At 46.9% G+C, this 15,325-nt stretch overlaps 1 protein-coding gene across 1 annotated transcript; it reads right to left on the bottom strand.

The window, feature by feature from the left end:
- Nucleotides 1-546: 546 nt before the first annotated feature.
- RAP1A (RAP1A, member of RAS oncogene family) lies at nucleotides 547-12,264 on the bottom strand. The gene is made up of 8 exons (NM_001303203.1): nucleotides 12,193-12,264; nucleotides 9,570-9,653; nucleotides 8,104-8,172; nucleotides 7,139-7,195; nucleotides 6,394-6,534; nucleotides 4,476-4,619; nucleotides 1,924-2,039; nucleotides 547-1,276 (listed from the first exon to the last, which is right to left on the bottom strand). The coding sequence occupies exons 2-7, from the start codon at nucleotides 9,624-9,626 to the stop codon at nucleotides 1,953-1,955; spliced, it is 555 nt and encodes a 184-aa protein (NP_001290132.1). The 5' UTR covers nucleotides 9,627-9,653; nucleotides 12,193-12,264; the 3' UTR covers nucleotides 547-1,276; nucleotides 1,924-1,952.
- Nucleotides 12,265-15,325: the final 3,061 nt, after the last annotated feature.

The following is a 15,325-nucleotide window of genomic DNA, read 5'->3' as shown; positions in this document are numbered from 1 at the left end:
GAGCACCAGGAACCAGGAGACCCAAAAGGAACCGGAGGAATCACCACGATTCAGGGACCCCAAGGGAACCCGGCCCGGGGATCCCAAAGGAACCGGGAGAGCCCAAGGGAAGCGGCGGCTGCGGGCGGACAGCGCCCCCTGGCGGCAGTGCGCGGTACCGGCGAGCGGAGGGCGGGCCTCCATTCCGCAGCCGCGCCGAACAACATTAAAATCACTTCATTACTAAAATAATTGCACGTTTAGTAAAGATAACCGACCTGCAAACGCCGCGCTTCGGCTCCGCCTGAAAAAGGAAGCGCGGGGAGCTGCAGCTTGGTGCCCAATTTGCCCCAGTAGCTGTAATGCAGGCAGACGGACTGACATTGTCACCCTATGCCTCCATTCTGCTTGGGCTGCATCGAGAAAGTGGGATCTCTGCTCAACTCCACAGCTGCATCAGGGTCAGATGGAGAAAAACAGCTCATTTATGGGGATTTCTCAGCGTTGGTTCCCATTAAAAGCACCCCACGAACCCGGGAAACGGTAACAAAAGCACAGAAACAAAATGAAAATGTACTAAAATTTAATCATTCATAAAAGCTGTAATTTAATCTGTGACAGTAAAACACAAGAAGCAATATTAGAGTTGGTTTAGTATATTATATATATTTGCTTTTAAAGCCATAGAAATCAGTTATCCCAGTTTTGTTTTTTTTCCTATAAAAGACCCATTTTTCCAAAGCATTATGCACAAACATTTTTAATTAGAATATAATGGCAGAATGAAAATAATGATATTCTGTAACTTTTAAATATAAAATGAAGTCAATGACTCAAAAAGTTATTTGCTGCAGTGAGTTCAAAGGGAAATCTCAGATAATATATATCTATAGTTACAGATATAAAATATAATGGTGGAACATTTTTAGTGCTTGATGGGGAGAAATTATGATATAAGGGTCAATATGAAATTTTAATTATAGTAGCAATGTCTAACATTTGAAATGCATCCATGCTCCTTTGTATAATCATACGCTACAGTCAATTATATTTATTTTTCACATCTGTTAACTGCTATTGCAAAGGAGAAATGCTACTGTCTTCAATTTCCAAGAGATATACAGAGAGCAATTTCTTTTTCCAGGGATTGTGTGCAAACCATTTTAAGATCTAAATTCTTCTCGTCGTATACAAAAACAGGAGAAGCTCCTTCAGATATGTCACTAATTTCTGTAAGGTGGTGACGTTGGGAACGCTGGCACTTTCCATTTAGGCAACAGTTCTTCATTCCTGCAATCTAGGAAGAGAAAAAGAACGGGTTTCTCATGTTGTAAGTAAGGGCATCGTGCTGCTCACGGCCAGAAGCTGCAGCTGCAGAGAGGCTGCTTTCTTCCAGCAGTACGACAGAGCAGCTGTCAGCACACTGAGTACCCTGCCAAGATACACAGGAAGATTATTTATAGCACACGTCCAACCTTTGGTGGTGTTTTGTTTTGGGTTGCGTTCCTGGTGGGCAGCCATTGAAATCCATGTCCCACCCAAACCCGTTTGCAATTGTCCTCTTATCAGCCAGGGCTGTGACAGCACCACGAGTCACCCGACTGCCACTTCAGGAGGAAGCACGGCTGACCCAGGATGGCTCCAAGCACAGAGTCACAGGGAAGAGCCTAAGAGAGCAAGGAGGAACACTGCGCCCATCCCCACCAGCTCCTGCTGCGTCACAAACCACAGCCCAAGCAAAAGGAGGAAGGCTGATATTTCCCTGCCAGGTCCAGCAGTGGAAATGGCTTTCAGTCAGAAGAGGCCAACAGGGGCAGCAGACCAGCAAGAACTGTGTATTTTGGAGCAGACAGAAGGCAGAGGAGCGGAGGGAGGGGGAAGGAGCCCTGTCAGGAGCAGCTCAGGTGTGCATTACACCCAGCCTGCAGGGGAGACATCGCTTACCTGGCTCAGAGCTGCTGCACCATGGGAGTCTAAAGCAGCAGGCATGATTTCTTTTTAGGCTTCTTCTTTTCCACTGGTGTTTTTCTATTTATCTGTCTGACCAGGTCATAAAAGATCTGAAAAGGAAAGAAACAAACTGAGTACCAAAATAACAAACACTACTCAAGTGTCAAAAATCAGGCAGGTTGGCAGGTTGATGCTCCTTCCTGGTGCCTGCAGTCTTATAAATTCAATCAAGCTGCCTCCATTTAGCTGCACTTACTCCTCAAGCAACTGCTTCTTAAACAAGAGTGCACAGAGCTCCCATCCGTTTGCAGAAAATAAGGGAGCAGCTTCTGGGCCCTGGCTTCACTCCCCATTGTGTAGGATGCGTTCTTGGTTTCCATCACAGCCATTCAGACTGGAGCTGTCATTCACTTCCTGCTGATCTCATGTGCCTTTGGTGCTGATCTGTCTGAATTCATTAATAATATCGGCAAGGAAAAACAGATCATCTGTCTGAAGGAGACTCTTCCAGAAGGGGATGATCACAAAGATCTCTTTTTGCTTCAGCAACAAATTCCTTGTGAACACTTTTCGCTGTCATTTGTTTTTTTAGTAATAACCGCTCTTAGCAAAATGAGCTTTGCAAACTTGCCTGGAGTTGGGTCATGGTACTGAGCAGAACTGCTTCGACCTCCAGAAAGCCCCACCTTTCTCCTCATTTACTTTCTTCCTTCTGGAGCTGCTGATTGCTCACAAATTCTGGTTGATTCCAAGGAAATCCAGAAGACAAACAGGTTGTAACAGATTTCAATGCCTGGATATTTCAGATTTTCTGCCTTGTATGTGCATGAAAGCACAAGTGCCCAGTTGGATACCCCAAACAACATGAACCCATGCTGCCTTCACTGGGCTCTGGTGTCAAATATTAAAAGCACCTGAGCTGCTCCTGCACCTCCTTTGCTAAGCTTCCTACTGCCAGATCTGGGTAATGAGAGCAGTTCACACCCAGATGCTAAGTGTACAGATGACACATAAAGGAAAGGTTTCTGTAGGAGAAACCAACCAATAAAAGGCATTTTCTATTCTGATGCAGAGCAGCTTTCCATCTTTAAGCCTTTACAAACAAGAGCTAAGGCTGTACGAAGGGAACTGCCATGTGCTGGGGCAACACATGGCAAAGGGCCCAACATCTCTTTGCTGGCAGATGAGGTTCCTGCAGCCCCATCCCAACAGCAGGAGCTCCTGGCCCTCCCTGCAGCACTGGGCATGGCACACTGGCCATGAAGGATGCTGGGTTTGGGCCAAAACCCACTGCTTCTCCTTATCTCAGGCTCCTAAACGGTCCCAGTTATTTCCTGGCACCAAAGCTGCTCTGCTCAATGGGGTCACCTTAGCATTTGTGAATGGAAAGCTGGCCCTTGGTCCTGTCAGACAGCTCACAGGAGGGAATAAAACCTCAGTGCTGGATGGCAAGAGCCATGTGATGCCGGGCACACCGACGTGCAGAGGTGTTTCTCATTTAAACATGGAGAATTGTGCAGACATTTACGTTTGGAAATGGTCTCAGTAAATTAGTGGCTTACCAGGGGAGGACTGTGATGGGATGTCTGCTTGAGCAGCCAGATGTAGCAGGAATGTGAAAAGCAAATACTTTCAAAACCAACAGCCAACACTATGCAACACAACAAGTGATACAGTGGGGCATATCCACATTCAGAATAGCAGCAGTTATCTTAAAAACGTACAGGAGTTTATCTAAGAGCCATCCAGCTCACTCAGGACCCTCTTTATCCATGCCCTCTGACTCAGGCCACAGAAAGCATTTACGTGGAGGCGTCACCCACTCTTTACAGACAAAAAGGAGCAGATTTCTTTAAAACAGATAGGAAACAGTAGCTGAAGAGGCTGCATCTCCTGTTGCAGACTTGTCCAAGTTCCTCCCAGGCTGAGATTTCAGAAGCACCCTATCTTTCTGATAGGGAACTATAAGCAGCACTGCATGCTTCTGTGTTCAGTTTTGGGCACCTCAGTACAGAAAAGACATGGAGGTGCTGGAGCAGGTCCAGAGAAGGGCAACGAGGCTGGGGATGGGCTTGGAGAATGTGGGCTATGAGGAGAGACTGAAGGAGCTGGGGCTGTTTGGTCTGGGGAAGAGGAGGCTGAGGGGAGACATTATTGCTCTCTTCAAATATCTGAAAGCTGATTGCAGCAGAGCGGGGCTGGTCTCTTCTCACTGGTGACAGGACGAGGGGGGAAATGGCCTCAAGCTGCACCAGGGTTTAGGTTGGATATCAGGAAAAACTTCTTTACAAAAGGGTTGTTAAGCACTGGAATGGGCTGCACAGGGAGGTGGTTGAGTCACCATCCCTGGATGTGTTTAAAATCCATCTGGATGTGGTGCTCAGGGACGTGATTTAGCTGCTGTTAGAGTTGGGGTAGGATGGCCAGGTTGTGGTTGGACTTGATGATCTTGAGGGTCTTTTCCAACCTGAGCAATTCTACGATTCTCTGATTCAACTCTACATGGCATTCGTGTAGAAGTAACAAAGAGCAGCTATAATACTTACCTCATTAACATTGATTTTAGACTTTGCAGACGATTCTAGAAAGGCACAGTTACACCACTGTCTTGCTAAGTTTTGACCCTGTTCTTTGCCGACTACGCGTTCTTCCTCCAGGTCACATTTATTGCCAACCAGAATCATTGGAACCTGGAGAAGAGAGAAGCAAGAGGACGAGATGTGGCAGCAACATAACACACCACGTGGACTGCCCAAGCAATGCTGTCACTGAAATGCAGCCGTGTTCCCACAACCCCAGCACACGGCCATCTGCCCATGGCATCACAACGCAAACTGCATCACTGGTGCATTTCACACACAATAAAAGGACGTTCACTACAAGTAGCACTGAAACCATCATTAAGATTGACTTGCTGATAATAACTGAAGTTCCCAACTAATGAGCACCTGCAGCTCGGCTTCCGAAAGGACTTCTCTTCCAATAAATAATCTCATGCCATGTTAGAATAAACATTTGGTACATTTTCAACACATCCAGCCTACATCCACGATGCAGACACAAGAAGTCTATTTGCTCCACAGCACAGCGATGGCCATCAGCCCCTCTCCTTCAGCACCTCTGCATCCTGTTTCCCTTTGCTATGCACATGTAGAAAAAAAAAAAAACAGAACTGTTGCTGGTGGGTGTGTGCCTCGTTCCATTTCCTGAAGCATTTCATTCTTTGAGCAGAAAATGAGCACTCTCCAGCTGGGAAATAAATCATCCACTTCCTTTGATAATTTCCTTTACGTTTTCTAATCCTCTTGAAAGTTAGTATTTGTATTCTCCCTCTCATTCAGCTGCACTCAAGATTAATTTTTGTATTTAAAACAGCTGTACTGATCAGAAAACGATGGCAGTTTTATTTTCAAGAAGTAAATTTTACTTCTTATATCACAAAGCTGAAGGCACAAAACCCCCTCAAAAGCTCATTTCACATTAAGGCCAGGCTGGAAGGGGCTGTGAGCAACCTGGGCTAGTGGAAGTGTCCCTGCCTGTAGCAGGAGGTTGGAAATAGATGATCTTATAGGTCCCTTCCAACCCAAACCATTCTGTAATTCTATGATTTCCAACCATATCAGCCCAATTCCCTCCCTTCAGACTTCGAGACCCTTCAGAGACCTCCAAAACTTTAAGATGTGTTCTGAACACATCCAGCAAATAGAATAAGGAAATGAAAATGAGAAACAATAGGAAAAAAGTGCTACTTAATGGAACAGATTTGAAAAACATGAAACTTTTTATAAGGTTATTTCAAGAAGCAGCGATCATCACGGAACAGAAAATGGAAGTACAACAACTTGATTACTTCCTACGTCACGTAAAGACTGGATTTTAAATTCAGACTTAGGTTAATGGTTTGAGAGCTGGGATGTTAAAAGATGTGTTCTGAAACTTAAAACAGGAAGCCCAAAACTGAGCAGAAGGTTGCATGAAAGTTGAAAACGTCCTGAGCCTTGGGTTCAACAAGTAGGCTGCATGTGGCTCTGGGCAGCCTGGTCTGGTGGTTGGCAACCCTGCACACAGCAGAGGGGTTGAAGTGAGATGATCATTGTGGTCCTTTTCAACCCAGGCCATTCTGTGATTTTAAGTACCACCCCCTGGCACAACACTATAAATGCGTTTTAGCAATTGAATCATTACTGGCAAATTTAACAGAGCTAAAATGAAAGAAAAAAAAAGTTTTGTCTTCAATTGACTCCCACCATTTTGCTGTCGCTTCCCATCCAGACTGTCAGCTTTCCAGCGAACTCGAGATGTAACACTAAAAACAACAAATACTGCAGAGGGAACTCCAACACAAAACTTGGCTGTGCAGCAGTGAGTATTCCTAGAAAGACATTTTACTCACGTACAAATTTCCACGTGCCTCATTCGGAAGGCATTCTATTCATTTACAAAACGAGACAGCATTTTACTTACATCTTCAGTGTCCTTCACCCGTAAGATCTGTTCCCGCAGGTCCTGTAGGTCGTTAAACGTGGACTGTGCTGTTATTGAATATACTAGTGCAAACCCCTGGCCGTTCTTCATATAGAGATCCCTCATTGCTGTAAATTGCTCCTGTAATCAGGGAAAGAGGAATGCTATTAATGCAGCTGATGGATGTTTGCGATGGAATACCTTTGCTATACGGAGATGAGGAGGTGGCACAGTGCAGGGCACAGGCAGGTGTTTGGGGGAATGGTTTTAAACTGAGACAGGGGAGGTTTAGGTTGGATATTAGGAGAAAGTTTTTCACACAGAGGGTGGTGATGCACTGGAACAAGGAGGTTGTGGATGCCCCATCCCTGCAGGCATTCAAGGCCAGGCTGGATGTGGCTCTGGGCAGCCTGGGCTGCTGGTTGGAGACTCTGCACATAGCAGGGGGTTGGAACTGGATGATCGCTGTGGTCCTTTTCAACCCAGGCCCTTCTATGATTCTATGGTTTGCCCCCAAAGCCTGCTCCCAAAGACCTCATCCTTTTGTCAGTGTGTTTTGACCACTTGCAAAGTTAACAAACAAAATTATCACACATCAGTATGTCGATACAGTGACCCACTGTTGGGTTATTTAACAGAACTGTTTGATTTGCTCTATTGCTTCCACAGGATTATTAAGTTCTATACCTCACTCCACTCTCAAGGAAGCAACTCAGTGCCATTTAGAAAGAGGGCTTATACTTACTGTCCCTGCTGTATCCAGGATTTCAAGCATACACTGTTGACAGTCTACTTCCACTTGCTGGGGAAAAAGGGAAGAGACAGAAACAGTTAAAACTAAAGACTCTGAAATGAGGCAGGGGAGAGGAATCTCAGCTTCATTTTTTACTTCTGCAGCAAAGAGCTTTGCAAGAGAGCACCTTCCCAGCACCTGGGACTTTGCTATCAGAGCTCAGTGACACCCCCAGCTGGCACCTGGGCAGCTCCCTTGTGCCACAGGGCTCTGCTCACACTCAGGCATAACAAAACTTTTACCACCTAAGAGACATCTCTGATTCCCCGTGGGTAATTCTACGAAAGCGGAATAAATCTAACAGCAGAACTCAGAATTTATGCTTAATTATCACAGGCACAAAGGCTGCAAGTTTTGTTTTCTGTTTTGGTGTCTTTAATTATGGCAACAATTATGCTAATCTGCAAAACAATGGGTTCCTTGACATCAATCCCAGAGAAGAAAGCAGCACTGTTGATAGAGCTGCATAACACCAGGGTCAGGGATCCTGACAAGGACTTCTGCTCAGCCCTGCGTGCAAAGCAGCTGCAGAGATTTTGTATGTGCCTTCAAACTAAGCAGAATAACACCATTTCTAAGAGAGAGCAACAAAGCCATCAGAGATCTAAAGCGAGAGCTGCAAGTTGTGTGAGCAACGGAGGGTAAGTTCTCCTATTAAACAGAAGTAAACAGCCAAATTAACAGCACCATTGGCCCTTCCCTTATTATTCAGCTTTACAGTGGCTCACACCATTGGGTTGGCCAGAAGCCTCAATTCTGTGAAGTGCTCTGCAAAGCCAAAGGAAACGATCTGTAGTTTTATGGATCCGTGATGCTCTCAGATACACAACTGGCTCTGCCTGATGGGCTTTCGTAGCATTATAAAAAAGCAGCATGCACTGTGAGATGTGAAAGGAATGAAAACACCATTACTTTACCTTTCTGTATGAGTCTTCTATTGTTGGGTCATATTTTTCAACAAAAATTCCCTGAACGAACTGTACAGTCTGGGGAGAAAGGAGAAGGGAAATAAATCAGGTAAGCAAACGGACTGTGATGTGTTACCAAAAAACACTTCACCAACAAGGAGCAGCACCAAACTGCTCCATGCTGCTGAGAGAAAATTCAGGAGGGGAGAAAAGACATAAATTATCAACAAATTTAAGTAAAATCTGTGCAATCTGTCACTTCTTGAGCCACTCTGGGGAAACTGCTGGCTCGTTTTTTATAAAAGATGAGATCCCCCAAATGCCTTCGTTTCAGTGCCTGTGACTTCAGAAGAATAAAAAGCACCAAATATGGGAAATGTGAAATCTGATCCGAGGAACTGGCAATGCATTTGCTGTGGAAATCCCAGATCTCAATTAAGTCAGAGTGACAGTGAAGGTACCCAGGATTACACACAGAGCACACAGTTCAATCCAGTGGCACTCCAGACACTCAATTTGTGTTAAATCACAACAGAAGGAGACATCATTCATGTAGAAAGGGAAGTATTTCTTCCCCATGTGATTATTCAGAGCAAATCTGCCCTAAATATTTCCCCTCGTGCTGCCTCTTGGATGTCATCCATCCCTGGACACTCAGGCTCTGTATGTGCTGCACTCTGACTCCCATTGCTCCCCAGTTTTCCTGGTCCCCTGGAAGGGACTGGAATTTTTGTAGACATTTCAGTTTGCTTAAGGTGCTGTGGAAGAACAGAGCGTATCAAAAGCTTTTACTCCTCAGTCTCGCAAGGATTAGGATGAGATCTCTGAAAGACCACATCAAATTCGAGTCATAATTGAACAACCTTCCCCTCTATCCTTCTGGATTCTGCAGGTGATCTGACAGCCCACAGCAGCCCATTCCAGCAGGAGTCTGGAAAGGAGCAGGGCTCTCTGCTGTGAGTCAGCTGCTGTCACCCTCTGTGACAAGGAGCAGGGCATGTTTCCCTCCCAGATAACCTCACACTTGACTACTTCTTCACCATCCTGGCTGGGGTGAGCTGCTTGGCTGATCTTTGATAAACAGGTGACAGAAATCTGTCTTACAAAGCTTTACTATCAACTCTGCTATGTAAACCTCTTAGGAGGAACAACAGGAGCACTTAAGGAGTGCAAAGTGCCATCAGTGCAGCATGGGCTGGGTGCTGGGTATCCACAGCATTACACATCTGCAGGAAGCAAGCACCAAATGCTGACTGTTCCAGCAGTGATTCATTACTTCTTTCTTCCCAGAAAAAAAAAAATAAATATATATATATATATATATAGACAAATTCACAGATCCTCCAGCAGCCTAACAAAGGCAACCTGAGTGTCACTAAGTGCAGGTGAGCAGCAGCACAAACATCCCAGCACACTCAGTGAGCAGTGCCCACGAGCAGCATGCAGCAGTGCCAGAACCATTCCCAGCCACTCACCAAGGCAGACTTGCCCACACCTCCTGAGCCAAGGACCACCAGCTTGTACTCACGCATGGTGTGGGCTGCTCAGGTACCAGCAACCTGCAAGGCAAGAGGAGATCAACGTTACCAGAGCACTGCATGTACACCTCCAGGACACTGCCTTCTCAAAAGAGCACTGCTGCTCTGCTGATGTGCTGAGAAGAGGAATCTCTGCAGGAATAGTGAAGATTTTCCTTGTCCACCTGGATGCTCAAGTTTCGATGGCTTCTGACAACAGCTCTGGCTTGTGCCCTGCAGAGCAATAACCATCAAAGCACAGATCCACCCTCCAACACGTTGCAGTGCCCATATGCATCAACCACACGCAATCCCACACTCCCATAGCAAACCTGACAAAGTGAAAGGAAGCACTGAGTTGTCACAGAGCATTTTAATTACAGTAAGCTTTGCCCTGAACTCACTGCCTCCTGGGTTTGGGATGCCCAGGCTGGACCTGCTGGCTTTCTGCTGTTGGGAAACACTTTGTATGCAGTCACAAGTCCCCCCCCTCACTGCACCACCTTCCCTCTGTGTCCTCAGTGTTTTACAGCCATGAGGATGAGATAACAAGGCTGGTGAGCTGTGAGCAGGGGCTCAGCCTGCAGGGAAGGATGCAGGACAGCAGTTCTCCCCAGGAAGGTCAGCCCGACCCCACAGCTGCCAAGCGCTCGCTGCTCATCCAGCCAGGGCTGTGCCTTTTTAAGGAAATCTTCCAGCTCCCCGAGCTCGCTGTGCTGCACGAGAAAACCTCTCATTCTCCTCGAGATTCCCTGACAAATAAGGCAAGTGACAAAGCTGGCCATAAACATTTTACGCTCTGTTTACATTTTGAGCCAGGCTGGGTTGTCCCGGTCGGGGCGTTGGGCAAACAATGACCTCAGCTGCCAGTTATCCTCTCCTCCTTCCCAAGTAAGGGTTCAGAAACATGAATGCTATGAGCCCAGGGAAGTTTCATTTCTCAAAGGCACTGCAAACCAACGTTGCCATGGGATTTATGGCCGCACCAGACCGGCTACAAATGAAAAGGTGTTTCTTGGAGTTCGATGCAGAAATGCATCACCCTGCCCACTACAAAACACATCACCTTGTCCACTACCACCAACAGCTTCCTGCAAAGAATCAGGGTCGTGGCTTCAGCCTTGCTGCTGTCTCCCTGCAGCCGGGGGAAACCTTAAGCCAGGCTGACATGAGCCCAAGCTGCAGCAGGGCCGACACTGCATCCCATCCACACTGAGACTCTCAACCCTCAGCCTCACACAGAGAGCTGAGCTTAAGCCAGCAGCAGCACCCAGAGCTTGAAGTTAACCTCAGGGCTATTTTTTTTTCCACCTCTTGAAACTGTTGTTGCTTAATTGCATAAAAATTGTGAAACGGAGTCAAACTGAAAGGGGTTTTCCAGAATGGTAGCCTCAAATATCTCAAAACAGTGCACAGACACTGCTTGGTCTGAGTACACTGATAACATTTTTGGATAAGATCCTGGCAGCTCTAAGCTCTTCTGCTGAAAACTTCCCAGAGAAGTAACATTCACTTCCTTTTATTTCTAGAACTGTGGGTTTTGTTAGGAAGGAGAGGGGAATTCCAATCAGCAACACTTTTCCTCTTGATAATCCTTGGAAATTCCAAGGGGGTGAGTATTTTATAATAAACCATCAATGCAACCCATTGATCTGTGCATCTCTCAAGGCTCCACGGGATGCTCCACCCAAGAAAGCCCTGAAAGTAAATCACGCTACGGGTTAAATATAGCTGTGAACTCTTTCACTTCTTATTTATAGTAAAAATACTTGTGGGAAAGTTCCAGCCAGCAGTAGTACAAGACTGACTTCTCATTTCATCTCTGCAGTATTTGCTGATTTTTTTTTTTTTCAAGTGCAACAGGAAACCAAGATCCTGAATCGCATAAGCCTCGTTACTGTAGATCCCACATGCTTTAATTATCTTGTAGCTCTTTCACAAGTTTGTTAATGTTACCTGTTCATACAGCACAGATAGAGCGCTCCAAAAATCACCACGTTCCATCCCAAGCAACTTTTTGTTTGGCAAACTGCACGTGCCCACCTCGACACAGGAGACACGTGGCATTCAATGCCACCCAGAGCATCGTGCAGTGCAGGAATGTGCTCTGAAACAACAGCTGCATTGCAAAGCAGCATGAAATGATGGGTGTTCAGTGCTTCTTTCGATACAAGAGAAGACTGTGATCGGTACAAAGCGTAAAAGTTTCCTATCCCAAGCAACCCTCACGTGGTGCTCACCACGAGAACAGCTACCCACATGCAAATGTAACCGTCTGTACATCACACGAAGGCTGTTCACCAGTTCTTGAGTGCCATGTATCTGCAGCTGGTTGGATGCTTTGAGCAGCAACGAGGTGATCCCATCACAGGAGAACCGTTAGGGCTGCGCGGTCGGTTCTGCCTCTTTCACAACCAGAAGAAAGAAACCAGACTGCCTCCATAGGTTCACGCTTCGTACAACGGTAGATGACATCAGGAAGGAGCACAAAACTTCAGAGCTGTTTTCCCCCGCTGCAGAAGCGAGGCTCAAGCAGCTTTTAACTTCACCAGTTGTCAAATTAAATATTAAAAACTCATACCTTGGCATAAAAGATCTCTCATCAGTGTTAACAGCACTACTGAAGGGTTTCCCAGGCTCCTTACGAGGGCACTGAAAGAAAAATAAACAAAAATTAATTCTTCAGAATATATTTTTCAGCCAGTAATGTTTGTAAGCATAAAATTCACTCTTCAGAGTGTGGAAATCCTGGGCACGGAGGCGGTGAGGCCCCGGTGCTGCATGGCACAGGAAGCCAAGCAACTGCTTTTGCAAGATGCTTTTGCAGCAGCTCTGCATCCAACGCTGCAGAGCCACCTTGAAACCCCAGAAATCAAAAAGCTGCAGAAACAGTTAAGGGAGATGTTGAGATTTCTGCTAAATATCCTTCCAAATGCAATAGAAAGTGAGCCTACAGCAAAGGGATTCTTGCTGACAGCATTTGTACGGATCCAACTTAAACACACCTGGGAACAGGGAATTCCAGTGCGCAGCTGTAGGACCAAGGGCAGGTGACAACTCGGGCATGCAGACTGCATTTGTGCTGCAACGCACAGCTCCATGTGCACAACAACAACACCACAGAGGTCAGAGAGAAGGAGCAGAGAAGCTCAGCACTCCTACCCCAGCTCCCAGCCTGGTTTGCACCCACAGACACCAATATTTGGCATCTGCAGTGCCACTGCCAGCACCCTGCCCCACACGGCGGCCGTGCATGGGGTTATTTTTACCCTGGCAGCTCAGCACTGAATCACGGCTACTATAAACAAACCTGTTTAATTTTGAGCTTCTAAGTGCTCCTCGTGCCAGCTTTTTCAATTACTACGAACTAGGCCATGAAAAGCTCGTTGTTTTTTGTGGGTTTTTTTTTTTTTATTTTTAATGTCTACTGGAGATTGCTCAATACTCCACCAAAACTCCTTCTTTACTCACAGCTATGTTTGCAAAACAAACTCTAACCCGTCACAGCAAGGACCAGACCCTGGGCAAAGCCAGCACGAGGGGCAGGACATGATATGCAGCTTCACTCCCAACAGGGCTCTGCTGCACACCACGTTCTGAGAGATTAAATTACTCAATGAAAACGAAAGGACTTTAAATACTTCCCCAATATTAATCTGAGCCCTCACGATGCATTGGCCAGGTGAAAGCAATGGGAAGAGGGATGGTGGGTGGCAAGCAAAGGGTGCTTGCCTAAAAAAATCACCTAATTAAGTAGCAATTAATTAGCAAATGGTTCTCTAAAAAGATGTGAGCCCAACATCGGCCTGGACTTGAAGGTGTTACCACCAGCAGTGCCACTGCAGCCCTGCTCACCTCCCTGCCCCGGGTGCAGAGCAGCTCCTCCAGCAGCGCTGAGGCTGTCAGCATCAGGAAAGCAGGGGAAGGCAGTGCTGGCAGCAGGCAGGCTCCACAAGACTTCCACCTGCAGGTCAGCAAACTTCCGTCCACGCCATCTTCAGGGTATGACTTCGTTTTATTGCTCGTTATCAGCGCAGGATCCAACACTGTGCTGAACGTATCTGACAGACTGATGTTACACAGCCCAGGTAACATCATTACAGGTGGTTATTTCAGGTGCTGTGGTAAGAACCTGACTCCCTTTTTCATGAATTTAACAGGAAGAACATTTGCACTTCCACCGACTGCTTTCAGCATCAAACCAGCAGTGTGAGCAGCACGCAGCCAGCTGCACCACGGCAGCTCCCTCGGCAGCTTTTATCCTCCTAAATGTACCACGGGCTGAGACTGAGATTATTTCTGTTAAAAACAAGGGACTCGTTTCCATTCCAGGCAGGAACTTGCCAAACTGACCTATCTGTGCTTTGCTAATGATGCTGGAAGAGCACAGGGCACGTAGGATGGTCAGCACAACATGGAGGTCCATATACATCCAGGGACCAAAACCAGCCACCACGTGGGTCTGTGCAACAACAGCTGGGAACTGAGCCAGTCCTGTGCTGAAAAGCAGTTCAATGAAGCACCACGCAAGGAGCAGAAAGCGAAGAAATGTTTCAACATCCTGCTGTTTTTGAAAGGGAACTTTCATCAAGAATTCACAACCTCACAGCAGCTCCCTAATGCCACACCGTGCTCAAGAGCTGAGAGGAGATCACCATTCAGCACTTTAAGGCTGAACAGACACACCTGGGTTTGGAGAATGAGGCAAAAGAAAGGCAACAGCTGACAACCACGGGCAGGAGTGCAGGAGGAGCAAAGCTACCGGCGAGCCAAGCAGCCTTTGAAGAAAGCACAAGAAAATCCCACTGTCCAGAGAGCTCCTGGCAGCGTGCAGCTGGGGATGGAGGTGTGCCCTCCCTGCCTTGCACACATCCACTCCTAAAAACCGAAGTTCCGACCGTGTGCTGCTCCTGAGCCACATCACTGGCACAACATCACCGAGTTGGAGCCGGTGCTGCCAAAGCTGGGGCTGACTCAGCTCCCCCAGCAGCACAACCCCTGGCCTGCGGTGTGAGAAAGCCCTTCTGTGCACAAACACCTCGAGATGGAGCTTCTTCAAACCGTACCCCTTCCTGCAGCCGGCTTCTTGCTGAACTCACACTTTTAAATATCACCGTGTTTACTCCCATGGCAGCGACTGCCCGTTTACTCACTCTAAATTGCTTTGCCATTGAAGCACTCTGTGCAGCCAAGGCCTGCTGTACTCAGGCGGCTAATTTGTTTTTTGTCCTGTTGGTCTGCGCGTGCACAAAGTTGCTGGGGATGATGCCAAGCAGAAAAAGGGCACGGAAGGGAAGGCAGCAGTGCAGCTCGGAGGCTGACACACTGCTACAGCTCCAGAAGGAAAATCAGGAGGAAGTTTTTCCACACAGAGGGTGGTGAGGCACTGGAACAGGTTGCCCAAGCAGGCTGTGGATGCCCCATCCCTCAGGCATTCGAGGCCAGGCTGGATGTGGCTCTGGGCAGCCTGGGCTGCTGGTTGGTGACCTGCACACAGCAGGGGGTTGGAACTGATGAGCACTGTGGGCCTTTTCAACCCCAGGCCATTCTATGATTCTATGAAAAATCTGTTGTTTTGCCCCTTCCCCACCAGTAAAACACATCAACACAAAAAGGCACCGCATACAGAATCAGCTCACAGGACTTTCATCTGCTGTCCCCCACATCCACCACTCCTTTTGTGAATTTCTTTTTTTTCCATTTTCTCCAGCAGA

The sequence above is a fragment of the Meleagris gallopavo genome, chromosome 28 (genome assembly GCF_000146605.3).
Source record: "Meleagris gallopavo isolate NT-WF06-2002-E0010 breed Aviagen turkey brand Nicholas breeding stock chromosome 28, Turkey_5.1, whole genome shotgun sequence".
Classification (NCBI taxonomy): domain Eukaryota; kingdom Metazoa; phylum Chordata; class Aves; order Galliformes; family Phasianidae; genus Meleagris; species Meleagris gallopavo.
This window is presented reverse-complemented; position numbering and strand designations above follow the sequence as displayed.

What these genes read in the sequence shown, in the direction of transcription:
- RAP1A (NM_001303203.1), bottom strand. Translation starts at nt 9,626, where the DNA reads ATGCGTGAGTACAAGCTGGTGGTCCTTGGCTCAGGAGGTGTGGGCAAG. An exon ending in GTGTGGGCAAGTCTGCCTTG is followed by an intron (nt 8,173 to 9,569) that starts GTGAGTGGCTGG and finishes CTTTCTCCCCAG; the next exon opens with ACTGTACAGTTCGTTCAGGG. An exon ending in TAGAAGACTCATACAGAAAG is followed by an intron (nt 7,196 to 8,103) that starts GTAAAGTAATGG and finishes CTTTTTCCCCAG; the next exon opens with CAAGTGGAAGTAGACTGTCA.